This window comes from Thermobia domestica, chromosome 3, assembly GCF_964235325.1.
Source record: "Thermobia domestica chromosome 3, izTheDome1.hap1.1, whole genome shotgun sequence".
NCBI classification, from domain to species: Eukaryota; Metazoa; Arthropoda; class Insecta; order Zygentoma; family Lepismatidae; genus Thermobia; species Thermobia domestica.
In genome coordinates this window covers 129578056-129593860 of record NC_137456.1, presented here as the reverse complement: position 1 = coordinate 129593860, position 15805 = coordinate 129578056, and the positions used below count along the sequence as shown (strand labels likewise).

Sequence of the window (15805 nt, the reverse complement as noted above, 5' to 3'; positions counted from 1 at the left end):
ATACGAAGAGCTTTTCGAGCAAAAAGTCGATTTTACAGACGTTGATTGTTTGGGGTTTGGTGTCATACGCTCGTGGTAGATCGTCGTATAGTTCAGCAATGGTACTTTGTAGAATCAGGTGTATGTTCCATAGGACTTAAACCCGAAGACCTAGCAGGCTTGAATGGAAGGCGTATACCAAGTAGAGCACTCTGGGTTGCTCTGCTAATATGGTAAAGCATGTTACCCAACTGGAACGTAGGATCCAGGAAAGTATCAGATAAAGTCGGAGGACAGGATTGATGACGTCATGAATGTACGTCATACTAGTTGTATTATCCTGACTGAAAGCTAGAGGCAAGTGAAACGTGCAACTTGTTGTCCCCATACCAGAATGCCAGACGTGGATCCTGTATGGTAAGTGGAAACAATATTGGATTTTCACGCTCATTTGCACGTGTACGCGAAGGCCATGGTCGTTATTATGTCCATGGCAGAAAATACTCTTATCTCTGAATATCACTGTCCTTAATTCGCCTCCACTCCAGTTTCTTAAAACACTTCTGAAGACGTTTTCGGCGGTTACTAAGTGTCAAGTAATCTGCAAGGGAACATGGGAACATAGAAGTGAATAAAACAATCAAATGCTTAGTGTTCGTGCCTCTATGGGGATCACGATGGCACTGATTGTACTATGATTGCTTTCTTGTCAATTAGAGCGTCCCAAACAGTTCTATCCAGGCGATCTCCTGTGCGTCGCAGACAAAGGCGGACTAGGAGTACAAGGGCCCACCCGGAGAATGATACTTAAGGGCCTTGATGAATACCGAGTTGGTCTGGAGTCTGGACTGTTCTAATTTCTTGTTGACTTCTTAAACACTAATTAAATTGGAACATTAGTACAACATACTGTATTAGCATTACAGCCTAAAATATTTTTTCTACTAACGGCAGTTAGGAATCATCCTGTCAAAATCAAGAAAGAAAAACGAAACGAACAGCACGAACTTTTGATGTGAAAATTCGCATATTACTTATTGACAACACAGAGGTGATAACGCATTTGTCAGTTAGTTTTAGATGCGTTTAACAATTCTTACAAAATAGGTAAGTAATGAAGTTCATTTATCAAACCAATTTTTACAGCAGCATTTTTCTAAAGACAGAAAAAGATCTCAATTTAATCAATGATTTCACAATTAGAGATTTTTTGCAGAATATCCCTTTTAATGGCATAAGCATAAATGATTCCAGAATATGGTTTGACAAAGACGAACGCGTATGAGTTTTAATTCATTTAAAGTAACTGAATGCTCGCTCACACGATACTTGAGTAACTGAAAGAGTTACCAAATATTTGTATACAATAAACAGTGTTTGGAAAGTAGAAATATACATGTTATGTCTTAGTAGCAACCTGTAGGAACACAAGTAACACTACTTACACAGATGATTTTCGTTGCACATCTTATAAGACTAGCCTTCTGAAAAAGAGGCAATGCATTCCTCGAGTTCACTTTCGCCCTCCGAGGCACTACATTCAGTAGAACTGTTGTATTCTGCAACATTTACGTCGAGTTGTATGTTAGTACAGTCTTTATTATTTGCTTTATCACAGTAGCCTAGCAGAGTTTTCTGGAGCAAAATTCAAAATGCAAAATTAGCAAAATTCAACAATTCAGATTCAAAGTGTTAAGAAAATACCAGAAAGCTCATCGTTAATCGGGTTCCAAGTTATGACAATAACTTCCTATTTCCATGATCTATTAGCTTCAAGGACCCCTTCGTATTAAAGACCCATATGACCTGTTTAATCCATACATTTCCCTAGGATGAATTATTCTACATAACTCACGCATAAATACAATTCAGATTATGTTATTTAAAATGTTACTATTAGTAGTGTAACTAAGATCGCGTGCACCCCCCTCCCCCGCAATATTTGCAAATTGGTCTCCGTCAATATTCGTGCACTATTGTTGGGTAAACTGAATTAGAAACCTCTTTCTTCTTTATCAGCTCGAACTTTAAAAAAATCATGATCGCATAAGCAATGGGTTCACTATTTCCCGTGTACTCTATATATACGATAAAAAGAAAAAGTCTTGATCTCATGTTCTGTTAATTCCCACAGCTTTGTAATGTCTTTGTTACTCTTGGACAAGAACATGGAGAATATTAAATGAAATTCCTTCTACAGTAAAGAAACCATGTTAGACATGGAGTTGGAAACGCGAGTTGTGGCGTTGGAAAGAACCGGGTCCCCTGAGCACAGTGTTGATGTGAGAAATGGCCCGAAACCCAAGTATTCGGCCCCACATGTTTGGGCTCAAGTCCCTTCTATTCGATATCAAATATATTGCGCTGTCCCTTACTAACATGCAGCATCACAGTATTGTCTTGTAATGTTCGGTTGAATAACATTTAGGCAGGATAATAAGAAAACTTACTTGTGTGACAAAAAGCAAAGAAAATATGGTATGAACATCTTTTGGGGCCCGATTTCTTGGGCATCGGGCGCCGGGCAAGATTTACGACATCATCGGTGTGCTCAGGGAAAACCGACCCTTTCCAATACAACCACCCATGTCCAAAATACCATGCATCATTGGTAAATGGAAGGGACTCGACCCTGTACTTTCGGGGCACGATGTCTGGGGGCATCAGGCCCCGCGTTCGATTTGTGACATCACCGCTGTGCTCAGGGGACCATTATTTATCACCACTACTTGCGTCCAACAACTCCATGTCTAACATGGTTTCCTTACCGTAGGATAATTAGCTCCATGCTCTTTATATGTTATCCATTGCACATCATATTATTGGACACATAAATTATGGACGAGATTACATTTTCGAGTTAATAACTTACGTGTATTTTTGAAACTGTTTATTGTCTTATTGATTTTACAACAAACAAGGCTACGAGTTGGGCAGGCACTTTCCATAGTGTCCTCCTTCGCTAACACTGCGGGCCGTTAGTTACGCCACTGGTTACTATGAACAAGAACAGAGTTTTGAATTAGTTATAACTAATTGAGCAATATCTTAATTGATTTTGCAGAGGGCAGGGCCCACCCGGAAATTTCCGGCTATCCGGACGACCCAGTCCGCCTCTGGTCGCAGAGCACTGAAGAGCACATCTGATATGGAAATCCGTTTCCTTCCACCGTGCACATTAACGATGGACCACTGATAAGCCCCAAACCCTACCGAGTGGTAATTCTCTGATATGACTAACATCCTCTAGCAACTCCAATACACGGTCATGATTGAAGTCACTAAATTTCACAATAGCTCGCAATGAAGGTTGTCGTGCATACTCGTACATCACTGCGATCCACAAATAACGGAAAAGTACCACATTCATACTCTCATCGTCTCTCATGATCTTCAAACTACTAAAGGCTGCAATCTCATTACAGACAATGTGATCAGTCTTGCCTGTACGATGGTTAGTGTGCTAAGACCTTCAAACTATGTATTTATACCTCTATAGATACATTTTGCGGTGACAATTTTTCTTTTTAAATCAGCCGATGTATACAGGGTGTCTTTAAATGCATTGCCTATAGGGTATAAAATCAGTAAATAAAAGCACTTTCAACAAAAGCAAATAATATATAGTTTCCTGTGCATTCTTATAAACTAAAGTTCGAGTTCTATATCACAATTGTTTAATTTGTATTGCACAGTAGACTAATTCTGAAACTTGATTTAAGCTTTACTAGTGGACCCGGAGGTCACGGAGGAGTGTCCTGTAACACTGTTCGCGAGCCAAAATTACATTCTAGCTACAGACGCTTTTTTTTACCTGTTTAGTTTTACCTGTGATGAAGAATATAGAATGAAAATAAAATTATCCTTAATTAGCTTAATTATCCTTAGTCATAATGAGGGTTAAAATAACACAAAATGAAAAAAGAACAAACAGTAAAGCTTTTGAACACAGTACTTTTGACAAATATTTGTACCAAACACGTGAAAGCACTACTAAGTGCTTGGGAATGTGGGTACAGATATATATGGGCATTAATACTACGAAATATCGTTTGTGTGTCGAGGAGAAAACTGTTCACATAACTTGTTTGTGAACCAATTTTTTGGCAAAGAGAGGAATTCGTGAACCGTGGGTCCACTGTATTTTTATTTACCTGGTATTGTTAATTCTTTCTTTTGAGTGTTTCATGAAGCATTTGGTTCTTTAGGTGTGAGTCCATTTGTGTATGTTTGCACACGAATAGTTTTAGCATAGATTAAGTTCGGGAGTGATGCCTCACCTGACACGCTGTTGCCATTCGCTACTGCTTTCCTGTCAAAACTCTATGCTTTAACAACCATAGCTACAAGGAGCTGCAAACTAATATACACATTCCTCGCTTAGCATCTTCATAACTGTAAAGAAAAAAATATTTAATTGCTCAATGACTAATATGTACCAATCAGGTTCTCTAAAAAATATTGAACTTTTGGAGGCCAAAATTGAGAATACATTTGTTGTGGTTTGAAAGTAGTATTATGAAATCACATATGAACTGATCTGTTCAATGACCTTCCGCCGTTTTTTCGGAAACACTTTAATCCCTTGCTATAGAATTTCTATGGTTTCTGGTAAAAAATTTGTGACATAGTTTTCACCAGCTTTCTTTTGAAAATAATATTAAACCATTCATGGAGATCTGCAGAGACCGAAATAAATGGCAGTCTGGCGGTATCAGATACGAGCTAAACGGTAGATGTATTAAAACCTCCCAACCATGTTCTCTCAATTTCTGACGGGTCATTAAAGATTTATGCAGTATGGCGTTGTCAGCGTGGTATATAACACCCTTTCTTATGACCAGTTCTGACCGTTTCTTTTGACTTGCTAGGTGCACTCGCGCTAACTGTCGACACTACCAATCCGAGTCTACCATTCATCCTGCGGCAATAGTTCCTGACACACGAGGGCCTTTCAATCCCACCAAAGGTATAGAATAACCTTCCTGGGTGTCAGTGTGGGCTTTGCCACAGATTGTGGAGCGTCTCCTTGCCCTGATCACGATTTTTTTCGCATATTGTTATTAAAGGTTATCCACTTTTCATCACTTATAATCAACCGCTTAAAAAGTGGCTCGAGTTCGTTACACTTTAGTAGAGATTCGCAGATGAAAATTCAATCGAGTAAGTGTTTTTGAGTCAGATCAAGTGTCACCCAAACGTCGAGCTTATTTTTTAAAAAGCCAGATTTCTCCAAATAGTTTAACACTCTTTGATGATGGACGTTTAAATCATAACCGATGTCATGACTGTTTACATGCCAGTCTTCCTTGAGTTTTGCCAAACATCATCTAATTTTGATATGACTGGTCGGCCACTTCGAGGAGTATCTTGGACATAATTTCCAGAACAAAAGCAACTGAACCATCTTTCTGCTGTTGCTCTTGATAACGTATCTTGCCTATAGACAGCACAAACTTCTTTACGAGACTGCGAAGTATTTGCGCCTTTATCGAAATGAAATTGTAAAATAAAGTTTTACAGAAAGTTCACTCACAATACCTTTCACCTAATCCTAAGAATCCCAACAATGTTTGCACAAATAATAGCTTCAACTGCCAGTTGTCAAATGACGTTAAGCCTGACCCGCTGCGACTCACATACCCTGAGATATGAGCCACTAATGTTATCTCCTCCAAGCAAGTCTCAATACTGTTTGGACTACCTGATATTATAAGTTAGAAAATCAAGTGGATACGTAGTGCGATGATACCAGGTTTTGACACAACAACATTTAAAAGAAGTAATACACACACTCACTTTTTGATGTTTATATTAGGAGATACATCGACTGGAAGATTTGTCTAGGTGATGCATCTCTCCCGCAGCTACTTCATAAGTAGTATAATTATACATATAATATCTGTCATTTACATTGTAGGCAGTTACTTGAGCAATTTTTTACAACAAACTTTACGGACGAATCAACTGGAGATCAATACTGATTCAAGGACAAACAAAGCTGTTGCCAAATTAAAGGAACCTCGTGACCTCTATGCTCTCCAGAAAGAGTTCTGTCCGCAGCAAGCACCAAGATGGCCTGCCGAATGTCAGGTAATGCAGATCATATTATTAGCTTTAAGTCTTAATTTTGAATTCCTGCCATTAATATTAAATATTTTAATGAAAGGAAAATGTTGGTTTTCTATAGGGTGATTCTTTTGAAACTCACGAATTTCATTTGTGTCTAGAATTCTAACTGAAGTCCGATTTTCATGTGGTTGGTGGCAAATGATCAAGGAAGGATGGGAGATTTATGGGACTATGTTTACTTGTTTAAATTCATCCGGGATAATATCGATCACGCCTCAAGAAAAACAGCAAATTTTCGCCACTGTACCTTACAATTAGAATGAGGTTTAGCAGTTTTGAAGCGAAACTGCAGAAAACAAAAGTGTTAGTGGTAACGCCCATAAATCACATGTTGAATAGCTATAGCCGGTTTCTTGCCACAAACGACGGAGAGATTTCTTGGGTAAGGAGTCGATAACTTACATCTTTCACAACACCCGCCTGCGGGATCCGATGCTTTCCTGTCTCACTCAAAACCGATTCTGTTTCTTCCAATTTATTCACTAGCTGACTGGGGAAGAATGTGAGGCAAATTGGTTTCTGAATGCCCTTTGCATAGCAACAACAGATTCCGTTCTCGAAAGTTTTAACGATAAATTTATATTGTTCCAAAGAGTACACTATTCTCACTGTGCGCTGATCATAGACTCACACAGTAGCACAGAATTGTAAAGCACAATTTTCAATACAGAAGACCTAGTTTCCTGTTTCTTATTGACCTTGGCAAGGTTGCCATCTAACAAAGAAAACTCAAATCTCCACACTACACCGCACTTTATTCCAATTGTAAGGTACACTGGCGAAAATTTGCTGTTTTTCTTGAGGCGTAATCGATATTACCGCTGATAAATTTAAACCAGTAAACATAATCCAATAAATCTCCCATCCTTCCTTGATCATTTGCCACAAACTGCATGAAAATCGGACTTCAGTTAGAAATTCTAGACTCAAATGAAATCCGTGAGTTTTAAAAGAATCACCCTATATATCAATTTCAGCAACAAAGGAAATTATATTATTATTATTATTATTATTATTATTATTAGTGTAGAAGTAGAAGTAGTAGTAGGGTAAATGTGCCAGTCCTTGACCACCTAACTCATTTTCGTATGGTCTTTAATCGCTGTTCACTGAGTAAAACAACTTAGGAGGATGCAACTAGCTTACATGTGTTCCTAAAGCTATATTTTATCCAAAACTGAGATAACTTATACCATTTATGTAATATTAGTCGGAGAAACACCAATGACTGATTTCTTTTAGTATTCGACCACTTTTCGTTAATGTTCGACCGCCTACTGTTTAGTCATCGACCACTACTCGGTTAATGTGCTTTTAATTACAGTATGAAGGCTAAAGCATAACTTTACTAAACTAATAGCATCTGTAGATGTTACATCATTAGTTTATCAGGTATCACTTCGCAGTTTCGCACAATAGTCGCTGAGAATAAGTAATTTTGTGATAGTTTTGTCAAGAAAGGAACCACCAAATTCATTTAAGGTTCAGTGGAATGCAGCACCAAATAGGATTCGTCTTCTCTGGGTTGAAGGGGTATAAACCACATCTTCTAAATCCGTTTTTAATTACTAATTGTGTTGCTATCTTGTATATCACTTTTTTAAATTAGTGGCGCAAAAGTAACACGTGTAACATTTTACTCAGTTTCCATGTAGAACTCTCGAACTGTCTTCTTTCATTCACTTTTTAAGGATTTGAACATTTTTAACGATTTGGACATTGATACTTCGCAGGGTCGAAGAATATGTGTGCTGTTTGGTGGAAGGCAATAGAGTACTATAGCATGGCTGGAACAAAATTCGCTGACTTCCATTGCCAAGTGAGTCTCGTGGCTGTCGATTAGCAGAAGGACTGGTTTTTTAATAGAGGGATCATCCTCCACCCATTTTAGAAAGCGGTTTGCTATCCATTCGTAGAGTGTTTCACTTCGCATCCAGCCGCTATCTGACCTGACCTGCCTATGAAAATCTCTGAAGAAACTCCACTGATGACGTCCTTTGAAAGATCTCTTACATACAGGTATATGACCATCGGGGAAACAATATCTCCTGCTGCGAAAAAAGTGCAAAGCATTGTTAATGTTTCTTTCTCGTTGTCCTTCACCTCGTACATATTTTTCCACGCTTTGGACCCCAAACGCTTTTCTTGATTTGAGACACAGTTCAAAGGTGGATTCATCAGCATTAAATATTCGCTCAGAATCATTTAGAATATCAGATATTCCCCTTTCTTTTAAGTATTTCTCAAGGTCCTAAAATCATAAGCGAATGTTTCCCTCGATTACAGCGTATCGCACCTTGTTCAAAGTTTCGGGACACGATTTGTGGGTGTCTCCTCAAGTAAGTCTAGTACCAGGTTTCACCAGCTCGATTGTCTTTGAACGGCGTTTTGCGTTTTTCTGAATCGACAATTTTTTAACACTGTTCAGAAGATCGTGTTTCTTCTGTAGAAAGCCCTTTTACTCATATTAAGGAGCCAGTTTGCTAATCCCTCTTCTTCTTTCTGTGTTAGGTATGGTTCTGGACTCATTTTTCGCTCTTTGGGATTGTGATCATGAAATTTATCCATCAACGTTACCCGAGGAATTCCATAGATTACTGATGCCTTTCGTATGGAGCGCTCCTTGCGACAAGCCTCTAGAGCTTTTTGTAGGTCCTCGTTTGAATAAGCTGGCAGTTTAAGCTTAGGCCTACTCTCTCATTATCTCTGAAAGAAACAAAAATTCTTAAGGACATGCAAGGAAAACAAATGTGTTCCAGACGTAAGCTGATAATAGCTATTTCGCTAACAATATTTGAATGCAGTTCCACGACGAAGCGAGAATAGTGTAGTTCAGTATTAAACGAATTAGACCAAATATAATAAATTTATTATTAAAATGAAATGTCATACCCTAACAGTACCGTTAATTTTCCATGAAAATGTTGGGAAACTGCATGAATATTCAGTTTACTTGAATTTGAATTTATTTTATGGTCTTTAGGCATATACGGTTCCGGCAGGGACAGGTGGGGGAGAAGATGTTGAAAGATACACGGCCAGGGCCTATTTTGTAGGTACCATCCCAGCATTTGCCTGGTGTGACTGAGGAAAAACCTGAAAGAACTCAGTCAGGATGGTCGACCGTTGGGATCGAACCGAGGACCTTCCGAATGCTAAGCCAACGCTCTACCATTTTTTTAAAGTTCGTCTCAGACGAGACATTGAGCCTGAATGCTCCTCGCGCCAATTTGAGGTAATCCAATCATGACAGAGACACGAACACAGAAATATCGAGGACAGATAAAAATGCCCTTGCTCTTGAGAGGGTTTCGAACCCTCAGTGGATTGCCTCTTCACCATTACCACTGAGCCACGGCCATTCGATGAATATTCACGTACTAACGGTAAGCTCAGCGTAAATTGATCACTGAATTAATGCTTGAATCAAGAAATTCTGCGAGAAAATACAAACGCAAGTCATGGTCGGACATTGAAAAAAAAAGTTAATCCTCGACCTGTACAAGTGTATCATGAAAAGTAGTGGTCGAACACTAGTAAATGTTTTTGTATTCCATTATAACTTCAGAATTGGTAATTAGGAACTCATTTCATGCAGAGTAATCGAAAGTTAGTCGTTATTGACATTTCTACAATTTTTCGGTGCTCGACCACCCTGTGGTCGAACACTAGTTAACAAAGAATATTTCATAAGTCATTGTCCGACCACTACATTTTATCAATTTATTACTCAAACCTTACAGTTATCACTAAAATGTAATTACTAAAATGTGGTCGACAGTTCCATGCAACAGAATATTATGTGCATTTCTTACCTGGTGCGATAAAACTATGGAAAAGTATGAAAAACAGGCAGCTGTCGTTCCCATTTTGCAACAGATTAAAGTTGTCGAAAACTCAGTGCGTCTTTCGTAGGCATACATTTAATTGGCTATTACCGAATGTATGTAGAGTATATTTTGACATTATCTTTGGGATTGGTTCAGAATAAGCTGCAATTCAATTATAACGGAAAAGCATGCTTTTTTTATCGGAAAATAAGCCTAATACATGGTTTTAAAGTGAAAAGTGGTTGGCAACTAGGGGGTGGTCGAAGACTGGCACAGCCACCCTAGTAGTGTTTTAAAGGACATCAACTTTGTAATACTACAGTTTGTTAAAGCTGGTAGCTGGTTTTTAACGTGTAGCATTAGGTCAAGTGTTTAATCCGTAATACAGTCAAGGAACCAAGAATTGGAGTTAGGTAATCCGCCAAGTGACCTTCGCACAAATGTTCATTTCCTAACTCATATTATAGCAAAATGTTACTCGGTTTTTAGTTATTTTTTTCCCTAACTCTTAAACGTTCTAAACTGAAGACTACTTTTCTTTCACCATTTTAATTAAGATCAAGAGTGTATAATAAAAGATATATTCCTTGGCGAATACACAACTATTTGGGGAAGGAGCAACTAGAAGTGTCATTTATGAATCCTTTACTGGAATTTATAAACGACTATGAAAAAATAGAGGAACAAAAGAGATGCTATTGCTATTCAAATCCTAAATTTTGCTAGTGATTTTCTTTTAGAGAAGTAAGCTGGGTTTTTCCTTCTCTAAAGTTCAATCAGGTGCTTTCTCTCAAAATGAAATAAAATGTCAAAGTGTACAATATTTCTTCATCGTCAATTTTGTCAACAAACACACCCCTCCTAAAATGTAAGAAAAATGCATCAAAATATCCTATTTTACGAAAGAGAATTGACCCAAGTATTTATTCATAAGACCATAATGCAATAAACCGTCTTCAAAGAAGGTAAGTTAAGACAAGAAACAAATACGTGGCGAGCACACTGCATAGAAGTCTATTTTTAACCATTTGTAAAAGGGAACAAGCAGGACAACCAAGTTTTAAAGAAATATATATTTGATTTCTAGAGAACATTTACCTAATTTTACTGTCTGATAATTCTAAATTTAAGATGTGGTCCAATGTACCCCTCCCATAATTTTAGAAGGTAGAAGAAAAGTACCCGTTTCTATGAAAGAGAATTGAGCCAAGTATCTATTCATAAGACCATAAAATGCAATAAAGCTTAATCAAAGATGATAAATTAAGACAAAAATCAACCCAAGTATTAACAGCTAAATTTACAGAAGTATCTATTCGATTCGTAGAAATAATTTACCAAATTTTATTTTTTTGACAATTTTCAAAATTTAAGAGGTTGTCCATGTATCTCTCCTGAAATTTAACAGGATGTATCAATGTACCCATTCATTGTAGAAAAGAATGAACCCATCTACTAAACCATATAACTATATAACGTATAAAGCCTCATCAAAACGGTTAAAATAAGTCAAAAACCTATCAAGTTTGAATTTTTAACAACTTTTTTACCCATAATAAGGAACGAGAAAGACAAACGCAACGTGCAGAGGTACACTTTTCCTGTCCTATAGTTACCACACTAAATTTTTAATTTTTGCAATTTCCAAAATTTAAAGGATTTGGTCCTACGCATCCATTCGAAAATTTTTGGGATGAATCAAAGTATTCTTGCCAAAATCAAGAGAACATTGACCCATATGACGTCATACCACATGATCAGGTAACTTGACGTCCCACAGCTAATCAGAGCAAAGTTCGATCATCTACTACAATTACTGCCTACACATTGCTCAACACTAACTTATATCTCCAAATTAATATTACGAGCTCGTATGTATATAAGCACTTTACAAATTGTTAGGAAACGATAAGGCGTAATATTTAGGAAAATGATTAACAGTTCGGTCAAATAAACTTACATAGTCTTAAAAAGAATTGCTTACAACGAGATGAATTCAGTGAAGCTAATGAACCGATTTATGGAAGTTTCAAACTCAATTTTAAAAACAGTTTCAAACTGGTATAACCATAATATATTAGGATTTCTTTAATTGATATGATCTAAACAAGATGTATATATATATAAATTTGTACTAATGACAATTTGTAATGATTAACATTACTATATATTGTACAACTTTGTTTTATATAGGTTATAAGTAGAGCGTTAATAAAAAGAGGGTTTGGAATTGACTTCCACTACCGGCTTTTATTATAAAAGTTTTACTATAAAAAGTATTTTTACAAAATATTGTATAAATAATCTCTCCAAGTTTGCAAGGTTAGTTATAGGTAGTCTTTGACTGTAATTTAGCAGACAGATCTCTACAGAGCCCCGTAGCAGGCTAAGCAGAGTGGAGTTAAGGACCCAATGTTCTGTGGCAAGCAAAGGGATGGTAAGTGGCCAACAGAGCCCCGTAGCAGGCTAAGCGGCTGAGGTTAGGATTCACAGACAGAGCCCCGTAGCAGGCTAAACCAGGAGATAGGATAGGCGTAGTCCCGTAGCAGACTAAAGACCTTGGGTTAGGTTACTCCTAATGTTCCGTGGCAAACAGTAGGAGGGACAACAGAAAACTGGTACAGATTTGCCGTCGTCCATCCAATTTAAAGGGGTCCTTGGGTGGCGGTGGCGTTGCTGCTTTGTTGTCATCGTCTGTTCCGTAGGAGGAGCCAAAAGTTCGTCGTCTGCAGGTGATAGTGGATCCATCTGGTGTGTAGAATCCTCTTGCTAAACTATGTGGTGGTGTTTGTAAACACTGGCGTGTAGAATTGTTTATACACCACACCACGTGGGACATTACAATATACTTGATATGCGTATATGTTGCTAATGAAGGTCTCGGGACAAGATAATGCTATGCTATAGTTTAACCGAAAATGAACTAAAGACTACGTATGGGTCTTCATCTGTAGCACTTTTAATTATTGGTAAGAATTTTCAAGAAATGTTAAGAGATAACAACACGAGTGCTGTAAATCTCTATTGCTCCCATAAGTATGATCGTAAACATTTCAACATGAACAGCCTATGACATGTAAGGGTGCAACATGGTGGAAGTTAGTACAAATAGTTTCAGAAAGCGTGAGATAAAGAGATTTTGTTATACAGACAAAGAAATCGATATTGAAGATTTATTTCGCAGTAGTGAAGAGGTATATGTTTCTTATACTAGTGAAGAAGATTTGTTGGAAGAAATCGAATTTGAGGCAAATGAAACCTTTTTTCTAAAAAGAATATAATGTGGCTATCACTGTAATTCTCAATTTCAACGTATGGTACTTCTTGAGGCAGTACTGTGTTATAAATTAACTATATTACTGAAATTATAAAGTAAATCTCTCTTATGGATGATTCCTCCCAAGATTATGAAGGCTATTTGTGCCACTGGACAATGGCAAGTTAATTACGACAAATGCTGCAAGTAACACGGTATAATATATGGGCTTAGCACTATGTTGCCAAAACAATTGTTTCACAGTGCATTGGTGTTTATATCCCTACCATACATCAGCGGCGAAGAAAATAGGATTTAGACAATATGTCATAAGATAACGTTTTCACCAGCGTGGTACATCATTTCGACACGTGCTTTTGTCTTAATTTTATGGGGAAATCGCTGTTTATTCGCAAAAGAAGTAATATTAGCCTTTGTTTTCCATTGGAAGAACACACAGTGGACTCAATTTGTTAACTATGAAAATCTACAAGATGTTCCAAATTTGCATATAGTTTTCTTAAGGTAATTTCCTCCAACCTAGTTTAAACTTAGTATAAGGAATATTCAGTTCAAAACACTAAAATAATGCATTTCAGAGTTAACAGGGTTTCTGTTACACTGAATATTCCTTGAAAACATTGGTATACGTTGGTATAAATTAAACTTACAGTAACAAGTTTTGTTTTATGAATCAGCTAATAATATTTTTTATCGTTAAATATGGAAGTTTAATTTATGCTAAGAATATGTGGAAAAATAACTCTGTAGTGTTCAGAAAAGTACAATTTACTTTGAATATGTTCCTTAACTTATGTCGACTACCAATTATGGTTTTATTCAATTTCTTTTAAAAAAAGTTTATAGTTCATAATATTTTCATCGTTGTTATTTCACTTTAAAAATTAAAATTTAAGTATCTATCATGAAAATTTAAAGAAAAATCATTAAATTGGTAATTATTGAATATTCTAGAACTTTCATTAACATTTCTCTCGATATCCTAATGTGGTATATCGGTATCTTACCTCGAATCCACCTCTTATAAATAATAAAGTCTAGGAGTAAGATAGTGCTATACCACAATATTTAACGTTAACTTTACTTCTCTTTACATTTATTAACTAACTTACGTTTAAGTTCACTCAAACTTAAACTTCGTTGGTACAAGAAATGAGAAACCTTCCTTCATAACATCATTTTCGGAGAAGGAAATGAAATTATCATTTATAGAATTATTTGAAAACTTGATTCTCACTTATCTCGAGATCATCCAAATGTGGCATAACATTATCTTGGCCCGAGCTTTTCATATATACATACAAAGTGTTCCGGAAATTAATCGATCAACTTCGCACACGTCTTCAGGATCTCAATACAATAAAATCTTTTATCTAAGACTTTGGTCGGAAGCACCTAATTACGAAGATGGGGCCAATTCAAGTCAATTAATGGAATTGGTCGTAGGGTAGTTACCTTGAATTAGTGCCACTTCTGTAATTAGGTGTTTTTGACCAAAGTCGCAGATAAACGTTTTTCTTTATTGAGGTCCTGGACACGTAGGTTCTGATTGTTTGTCGGCTTGTTCCCAGAACACTTCTTCTTCTGAACTATTTACCTATCTTTTTATTTAGAATTCAGTTAAAATTTTACATTACTTCTTCGAAGTATTTTCCATACGATGATATTATCTCATTTACGCTCCAAGACTAACTAAACAAAAAAGTTTAGTAATTAAATTAGACCTTCATTATTTCCTATATCCTGGAGAAAGTTACATGAAGCATTCTAGTATAAAATATGTTAAATCTTAACTCGAATAAGGGAACTGACAGAACTAGTATATATTTTAGAATACGATAATATGGAAACATTTTCAAAGTAAATCTCTCCGCTGGTCTAGTGGTGGCTAGCGCGTGTACCTTTTATGCACATGGGCCCGGGTTCGATTCCTAGTGGGTGAGCACAGAAAATTTAAAATTTACAATCGTTCACTTTCATTAATGATCCTTCTCTTTTAGTCTAAAGAGCATAACCGTGAAACGTTAAACTAATAAAAATATTCCATATTTCCGAAGGAAATATTACGCGATTTTCCGGGCACCCTCTATTTGTTGCTCATACTATTACTTTTCATACATGATAACTTTAAAATCTACTGTCATTTTAAATGGATGCTTGTATTTCTGTGTATTAAGTCAATGATTACCCAAAATAAATTTACAAAAACCTATATAGCATTAACATTACGTACTACTCAGTCATGTTATCTTGTTCTAGGTTCTTGGGGAACGCATCCATCACATAGACAACGTTCCGCCATTTCCAGAACCTTATTATGACGCAACAGGAAACGAAGTACAACCAAAGCCTGTTGGAGAAGAGTATGGAGAAATTGTCTTTGAGTATTATCCTGTTAGTGCTGTCAATTATGTAAGTAGTAGTTATTACAAAGCATGCATTAATCCTCCTCGCAGGCTATCATGAATACCTTCGGTACCGTACATCTGTCCAAAAAACAAGCTCGCGCATATATTGTAATTGACAATTTTTGGCTGCTATTATAGTTTTCATGTAGTGTTTGATTAAAAATGAGTGGTTAACAGGT

The 15805-nt window shown here is 36.7% G+C and overlaps 1 protein-coding gene across 1 annotated transcript in view; it reads left to right on the top strand.

Annotated features, from left to right (window-relative positions):
- Positions 1-15805, top strand: part of LOC145680733 (uncharacterized) — a 118086-nt gene that overhangs the window by 21411 nt on the left and 80870 nt on the right. Inside the window, exons 2-3 of the mRNA XM_081751690.1 lie at positions 5900-6072; positions 15478-15630. Of these exons, the coding sequence (XP_081607816.1) occupies positions 5900-6072; positions 15478-15630 (326 nt within the window). The remainder of the gene's footprint in view (positions 1-5899; positions 6073-15477; positions 15631-15805) is intronic.